At 30.2% G+C, this 8737-nt stretch overlaps 1 protein-coding gene across 1 annotated transcript; it reads left to right on the forward strand.

Annotated features, from left to right (window-relative positions):
• Window positions 1-1631: 1631 nt before the first annotated feature.
• On the forward strand, window positions 1632-5642 carry LOC107465967 (probable leucine-rich repeat receptor-like protein kinase At1g68400). Its single transcript, XM_016084956.3, has 3 exons — window positions 1632-2460; window positions 2595-2975; window positions 4785-5642. The coding sequence occupies exons 1-3, from the start codon at window positions 1632-1634 to the stop codon at window positions 5411-5413; spliced, it is 1839 nt and encodes a 612-aa protein (XP_015940442.1). The 3' UTR covers window positions 5414-5642.
• Window positions 5643-8737: the final 3095 nt, after the last annotated feature.

An 8737-nucleotide genomic window follows, 5' to 3' on the forward strand; every position in this document is an offset into this window, starting at 1 on the left:
AAGTAATTATTGGCTGCCTTTGTTTACATATATGGAATATTGAGAAATAAAAATTTCATAATTTATTCTAGTTTATTATTAAATAAAATATAAAAATACTAATTTTTATATTTTTATCTTTTATATCTTATTTTTAGTATCTTATTTTATCCTATTCTTAAAACCAGTCTATTTGTACAAAAATCTGATAAGCTTTGCTGGTTTAATTTAATTTTTTAAATTTTTTTGCTAATAACACTAGTATAGGACTATAGGGTGTTAATCAGCTAGCAAGCATCTATCAAGCATGGTTGTGATTTGTTGTTTTAATTAATTAGTCAACTGATTATTATGGTTATGCGTACTAATGTATTATTATAGTATATTGTACTGATAACTGTATTTGCTCTTAAAGCAGCTGGGGCACAATGTATTATATCCATTGATTCAGTGTGTATAAAATTAGATATCCATGTTTATAGAGATTTGGATCTTCTAAAGTTTGAATTTTACTTTAGAGAATAAAGTGTGATCTTCTATCTTTAAATAATTTTTCTTTCATATTTATTCTTGGTCTCATCTATAAAATAAATGGTGAGAGATCACACTTTATTCTCTAAAGTGAAATTCAAATTTTAGAGGATCCAAATCCTGTTTATAGTCTCCTACTCATGACTTTAATATTATCAATATAAAACACCAACAATCTTGAAAGACGCCTTAAATTAAAATAACAATTTGAGGGAAAAAAGAAAGGTTCAGGCCTAACCCCAAGATTTCTAGCCGTTGACATATTGCTTCCACATCCTTGATCCTTTTCAGTTGCTTTGCATCCCACGTAATCTTTATTTATTTAAACAAGAAACCTTTTTCTTATATTCATTAAAAACTCAAAATTTCAAATTAACAAAAGAAACAGTTCATCATCTACAGTGTGATAGGCATCAACTTAATACTAATATAAAAAAAAAATCTTAATGTATTAATTAGTGTAAAATAATTTTATACATATTTAACTATATAATACTATATTAATAAAAATAATTATTTTTTATATTAACTTTGCGAGAATAGTTATCAAATAGACTGAGAATAGTTATCAAATAGACTAAAGTAATTTCACGATGGTATAAAATATTTTATATTGTCAATACATCAAAATTAAATTCATAAAAAATAATAATTTTAATTTCAATACTTCATCGATTCTAATTGTGGATTCTAAGATAATATTTTTATATTAATGTAATAATACATAATTAGATATTTATTTGTATAAAATTATTATACATTAAAAATTATTAAAAATTATAAATCCTTAAAAGCCTTTAATACAATGTTGACTATTCTTTTATCTATATAAATTTTAAGTGTCGTTTAATCATGCATTATTTAATTTACGAACTTATCGATTCTCACAATAATCGCTTTGAAAAAATACATATTTGACATTATAGTATAGGATTCAATGGTAATATAAGAAAATATGAAAGTCGTTCTGCTATTGTTAATGTCACATCATGATGGATTTGCATAATATATGGACATTCAACTTGAACTATTAGTCATTTGAGTAACGACAAGTGGGATGATTTCATTCACATTTGTTAATTAGTTTAGAACTTTTGGTTACAATTGCTTTATTAATCATCATGAGCTTGAACCTTATGGTTCTATTATTGTTAGTGTCATTGAACATGTTATCATGTGATGAATTGAAGGAAGAAAAGAAAGCTTTATTGGTAATAAGGGATTCTTTAAGTTCTTCTGCCAATTTGCATGAGAATTGGACAGATTCTCCTTGTATAGGAAATCAAAGTAGATGGAAAGGTATCATTTGTTCAAATTGGCATGTTGTTCAAATAATCCTTGAAGATTTCAATCTTAGGGGTTCATTGCCTTCTACCTGTTTGCAAAAAGTACCTTTCTTGAAACACCTTAACTTGGGAAACAATTCAGTTCTTGGTTTGCTTCCTAATCTCACAAACTTGGTATTTTTGGAACAAGTTTTGCTTTCATATAATCATTTCTCAGGTCCAATCCCTTTGGAATATGCTCATGGATTGCCTAACCTGAAAGTGTTGGAGCTGCAAGAGAATTACTTGGATGGTCAAATTCCATCCTTTGATCAACCAGCACTGACGAGTTTCAATGTATCGTATAATCATCTTTGGGGGACAATTCCTGAAACTTCGGCCCTGCAGAGGTTCTCTGATAGCTCCTTTGATCATAATTCTGATCTATGTGGGAAGCCATTGGATAAGTTGTGTCCTTCTTCACCTCCTGCTGGCCCCTCTTCTGCACCATATCCTTCGGTTATTCCTCGAAGCTCTGCAGCAGCGAAACACGAACATACCGACCAAGTCAGAGTGATCGTTTTGATTGTTGCTTCAGGAGCAATTTTGCTTCTTGTGATAATATCTGTTTTCTTGGTTTACAATAAAGGAGTGCCTGAAAAAGAAGCAAGAAATGGTGCATCAGGTAATATATTACTAAAAATGTCAAAAAGACTATCCATAAAGAATGGAAGGAATACCTATTATTCTTTTATGAATGATTTACTGGAAAATATGTCTCATACAAAAGTAATTAACTTTGCATTTTTTCTCAAACAGGGTATACTTTTGGAGCTTGGGCAAGAAACATAGTTTCTGAAAATGAAGATTATGAAAGATTAGGCAGAATGGAATATTTCAGCAAGGAATTGGCAGCTTTTGACATAGATGATTTATTAAGGGCATCAGCAGAAATGCTAGGGAAAGGTAATTTAGGCATTACATACAAAGCCACCCTTGAAACTGGCATTGTTCTTGCAGTAAAGAGACTTAGTCACATGAATGAGTTAAGCAGAAAGGAATTTACAAAGCAGATGCAAGTTCTTGGGGAGTTGAAACATGAGAATTTGGTAGAAATTATCTCATTTTATCACTCAGAGGAGCAAAAGTTGATCATACATGAGTTTATCTCAAATGGCAGCTTATTTGACCTCCTACATGGTTAGTTTTCATTCTTTCTAGCTCTTCCAAGCAAAGTAAAATATTCTAAAGGTTGAATTATTGGTTAGAGCTCTATAGTTTAAAATTTTATTATCAAGTCCATATTGTTTAAAAATTTTCAAACAGATACTTATCGTGTGAACGTTTCTAATTATATCGGAAATTCTTTTATTTAAATTAAATAAATATAAAATTTACGAAAATATATAAAGTACAATGTCATTACATGAATATACAATTGGACACATTTCGGTTACCGAGGACGATTCCGAAAATTAAACACATCTCGGATCTCGGGTAATCAGACCCCAATTTGCGTGAAAAGAGTTAAATGGGTTTGAGATACATGTAAAAATAGAATATGAACTCAGTATTCAAGATATGCACAATGCTCAAATTGGTGATTCAATATACGAGATATGGTTAATTTTTATTTCGGTGGTGTTTGATAGAACATGTGGGTATGAATTTGAACATGGTGTTACTAACGGTTGGTTATGATACAAATAAAATTGTTACTGATTATTGGATTGTTAAGAACTCATGGGGGGAAGAGGGTACATAAAGATGAAAAAAAAGACATATATGATAGTCTTGGATTATGCGGAATCACCATGTCTTATCCCACTGCATGAATTCAAGTTTTTCTAATGAGTATTTTGTGGGTAATTTTTAAAGTTTTTAAATATTTATTTAAAAAAAAATATATATTCAAATATACACTTTTTAGAATATTTGTTAGTAAGGTCTTTGTAATATTTATAATAATTGATCAGTTTTTATTATTTTCCTTAGGTTCTGATAGTCTTTATATATTTATAAATAAAAATTTTAAATTTTTATTTTAAATTTTTTAATAAAAAAGATATTTTGATAAATAATGAATAGGTATCTTTGTTTTTATTGAAATAAATTAAATATACTCGTGTGTATATATATAAATGAATTGTTATAAATATTATTGTGTGATATTATTAGATTAATTTTACATTGTATAGATATTATTTTACCATAGTAATAGAAGACGGCGTTATTAGATTAACTATGCGCATAGAGTGTAGCCAATTTATTTTTATACGCACATGACTTAATTTAATAATGTCATTTTTTAAATTAACTTTGCAGTACTCATACAAATAACTAGTATAACAATATAAGTATATTTATTTTTATTGAATTAAATTTAATTGTTAATTTAAATTAGAATCATCTAAATTTTAAATGAAATATTTTTATAATTTTAAATTTTAAAATTATTTGAATTAAAATAGATAACCATATTTCGGATATCGAGTCACCAATTCGCGCATTGTGCATATCTCGGGTACTAAATTTATATTTTATTTTTGCGTGTATCTCGGGTACTGAACCTCCATTTAACTCTTTTGATGCTGATTGGGATTTCAATATCCAAGATGTGTCAATTTTCAGAACCCTCAATAACAGAGAGGTGACCAATTATATATTTATGTAATTATTATGTATTTTTATATATTTTTGTAAATTTTATATTTATTTAATTTAAATATAAAAAGACCCAATTATATCCCTATACTTTAAAATTGTTTTTCTACCAAGTCCATGTAATCCTAACTCCTAAGGGTAGGGATATAGAAGGACGGGATGCAAAATGTTATACGATATGAGGATGTGATTGGAAACTTTTAAACTATAGGATCTAAATAAATATTTTCACACAATATAAATTTGGGTACGAGTCTTTAAAGTACAGAGACTTAATCGAAAATTGAATGAAATCATAGGAACCTCCAAAATGATTGAACCCATTCTAAAATCTAATGATACTAGAGAACAGAGGAGTTGGCAGAAAACTTCTTGATTGGAATGCAAGGCTAACTATCATCAAAGACATAGCAAAAGGTGTTGATTTCCTTCATCATTCCTTGGCATCTCACAAGGTCCCCCATGGCAACCTCAAATCATCCAATGTCCTAATTCATCATCATGATAACCAAGGTAACCACCATGCGAAGCTCACCAATTTCGGCTTCTTGACTTTACTTCCTAACAAGAAATCAGCAGAGAAACTGGCCATAAGCAAGTCACCAGAATTTGTTCAAGGGAGGAAGCTAACACATAAGACTGATGTGTATTGCTTTGGAATAATTGTGCTTGAGGTCATAACTGGGAAAATTCCTGGTGAAATGTTTGGGGTAATGGGAATGGAAGAAGAAGAAGAAGAAAAAATAAGTGATCTTTCAGATTGGGTGAGAATGGTGGTCAACAATGATTGGTCAACAGATATTCTTGATATTGAGATGATAGCTGCGAAAGAAGGACATGATTCGATGTTGAAGCTAACACAGATAGCCCTTGAGTGCACTGATGATAAGCCTGAGAAGAGGCCTAAGATTAGTGAAGTTTTGAGGAGAATGGAAGAGATAGAGAAAACGAAAAATGGGAATTTGATTAGCTGAAAAACGGGAGAGAGAGAGAGAGAGACCTAAGAATAGGTGAAATCTGAGTTTGATTAGCTTGGTTGAACTTTCCTTATCCAAAGAAAAAGAAAAGTTTAACAAATGAGTATTAGTAATTTCCATTTTCTCAAATATTTTTTTCATCTTTACAAAATCCTTAATATATTGTAAAGGTGAAGAATCTGTTCCAATTAGGTCAGCATACTTTCTTCAATGTACTTATATGGAAAACTTTTGTAGTTAAAATTATTTGGATCTCCTTTTTGATTATTATACTCATTTTATATTTCTCCTCTCATGTGATCGTTGTTAAGAAAATATTTATAAATTGATGTTATGCTGATATACACATCTATTATAGTTTTAAATATTTTTAATTACTTAAAGATAAGTGACTAAATAACTGACATCAAAGTATAACTATTTTATTCTTCTGCATTCAAAGACGAAAAATAAAAATAAAAATAAAAATAAAAAATAATCACATTTTCAAACTGCATATGAAACAATCAGCATATCATCCACGTTACTGATGAAAGATTGGATTTATTATTTTATCCTTAGGTTAATTCCTTTTTTATATGTAAAATGAGTAGTTAATAATGATTTTTTAAGAAAAACAAAATTTGTATACCAAAATAGTCTTTCATATAAAAGGCAATCATAATGTATTCTGAAATAGAGAATTTTCTTTTCTAGTGATGTTATGACACATACGTTTTTGTAATCAAATCAATTAAGTTGGTATAAATTTGACAAAAAATATGTGGGTATGCCTCACACATTTCTCTTTTTTGCGTTTTTTTTTAATACAGATTTGTTGAAAAGTACAAAAATTTATTAATATAACATATAAATTTTTAAATATAAATTTTTGAACATGTAATCTATAAAATATTTGTATATTATATATCAAAATTTTTGTACTATATATATTTTATTAGTTGAATATTAATGTTTTGTATATATAATTTTTTTAAATTTTTTATGAATTAAAATTTATGTTAAGTAGTTTTGCTACCTATAAAAGAGAAGTAGATGAAAAAAATAAAGAAAATGAGATGATGATGATAATAAAAGAAAATAAAAAAAATAAATAAAAGAAGAAGAAAAAAATAGCAACAACAACGATAAAAAAAATTCAGTGCGATTTGGTTAAAATCACTTCACTACATAATTTTATTTGTTTTTTCATTGCTTATTATTATCCAATAAGAATATATTGTTTCAGTAAACAATTATTCTTCACATAGAAGTCTTTTTTGATATAAATCCATACAAGTTATTTGTATTTACGCGTGCACATTCTTCTTCGTGCCGCTGCTGAAAGTTCTTCTTCTCTTTCGTTATCATCGCCACCAACACCACCACCTCCTCTTCTTCCTCATTTTTTTTCATTGGAATATCTTCTCCTCCTTCTTTTTCATCTTTCTCCTCCATCATCTTCATCATCATGATCATCATCATTATAGTCATCGTCATCGTCTTCTTCTTATATGTATCGTCGTTATTGTTATCGTAGAATTTTTGCCATATTGATGACGTTGCCTGATTCAAAATTAAAGAAAATATTTTTGTGCATTTGTAGCAAAATTTCGATGTAAAAGTTCTGAATCTGAATTATTATTGTGATGAATCTGTTCCGTTCTCGTTTCGATATTTTTTGGAAAACTTACGGTATATTTTGAAAATATTGCGATGTATTTTGTAAATATTTTGATGTATTTTCTGATAAATTCTGCATAATTCAAAACTCTTTCTCTTCCTCCTCCTCATCTTCTGCTGCTGCTTCTTCTTCTTTTTCATTAGGGTTAAGTACGATTTTGGTCTCTAAGGTAGGGGCTGAAAATTTTTTTCGTCCCTAACCTTTTTTTGCTTACAAAATTGTCCCTAAGGTTTAACTTAGTTTTAAAATCGTTCTTTTTACCAAATTTTTAATTTTTATTTCGATCACTGCTCCTCACTGCCACCCCTGCTCCTCATAGTTTGGTCCTTGCCGCTGGATCTCATTGCAAGGGTGGGCGTCACGCGCCGCTCGCCATTTTTGGTCCTCCTCCTTGCTCGGTCGCTGGTCGTTGCTGCTCACCCCTTTACCCTAAGCCTTACCTCTAGCTGTAAAGCAAAGGATAACAAAGTGTCACAACAATTTTAAGACTTATAATATATAATATAGGTCCAAAAATTTATATAACTAGAAGCCTGATGAAGGAATAAAGCTCAAAGTCGCATATAGTAGAATTACAAAACGCGAAATGTTCACACACAATAACTAATCACGTAGGCATGAATAGAACAAGACATAATAACTATAAAACCTTGTAGATAGCTCCAGGATATAAAAGGTAATCATTAAAGTAAACAAGATATATATAAGTATGATATACAAAGGAGGACTAGTCACAACCTGCGGAGTTTAGGCTGGCTAGTCAAACCGAATACAACAAAGTTTTTGAAGTTTAAAACAACATTATACAATTTATCTCTCAAATCAAGCCTCTAAGGGCATAAAGTCTAAAATAGAAAGGTGAGAGAAAGTACTACAACAAAATGAAATAGAAATAAACAAGGAAGAAACCATACTTCGCTCTGTCACCATGTTCGCAATTTCACCAAGGTGAATTACGACCTACATTTGAAAAACAACAACAACATATGGTATGAAAACCGGAGGTTCTCAGTATGGTAACAGTGCCCAATATGTACGATGTGTTCCGGGATGCCAAAGGCAATCCTAGAACTTCACATCGATACCGATATTCAAGCTTAATGAAAAATAAATAAATTAAACCATAAATAGGGTTATCTAAACTTAGGAGATTTCTAACTAAAACTAGTCACACCGCTGTATCCCACATCTTTCACCAACCTAACCTCCGTGCGATTCCATCGCCATCGCCTCCCGATCCTCCTCAATGCCAGTAAAACACATTTAATACAACCAAGTAAAACATAACTAATATACATATACAACAGGTAATTGAACTAGCATTTAGGCATGTTATTCAAATAAGCATAACTTAAGTAATCAAAGCAAGCAAACATATACAAGATGCATATGATGAATGTCTATCCTATTTGACTCGTGATATCACTTGTCGGTCTATAAATGCCAACCCAACACATCCTTCTAGATGTAGCCTTCCTGCCACGCCAGAGAGATAGGATCTGCACACTCATTCAGCGGAGAAATTTGCCACGGAGGGGATATAGGCCCCAAACACTCATGCAGCAGGAAGTCTGCTATGCCAGGGATATAGGCCCTGTACACTCATGCAGTAGAAGAGGAAATAACAACAACTATCTCACCATAAATCATTCCAAGGC

The sequence above is a fragment of the Arachis duranensis genome, chromosome 9 (genome assembly GCF_000817695.3).
Source record: "Arachis duranensis cultivar V14167 chromosome 9, aradu.V14167.gnm2.J7QH, whole genome shotgun sequence".
In the NCBI taxonomy this organism is placed as follows: Eukaryota; Viridiplantae; Streptophyta; class Magnoliopsida; order Fabales; family Fabaceae; genus Arachis; species Arachis duranensis.

Excerpts from the sequence above, each read along its gene's own strand:
- LOC107465967 (XM_016084956.3), top strand. The coding sequence starts at position 1,632 with ATGAGCTTGAACCTTATGGTTCTATTATTGTTAGTGTCATTGAACATG. Across the intron at positions 2,461-2,594 it reads AGCAAGAAATGGTGCATCAG|GGTATACTTTTGGAGCTTGG; the intron begins GTAATATATTAC and ends TTTCTCAAACAG. Across the intron at positions 2,976-4,784 it reads CTTATTTGACCTCCTACATG|AGAACAGAGGAGTTGGCAGA; the intron begins GTTAGTTTTCAT and ends TAATGATACTAG.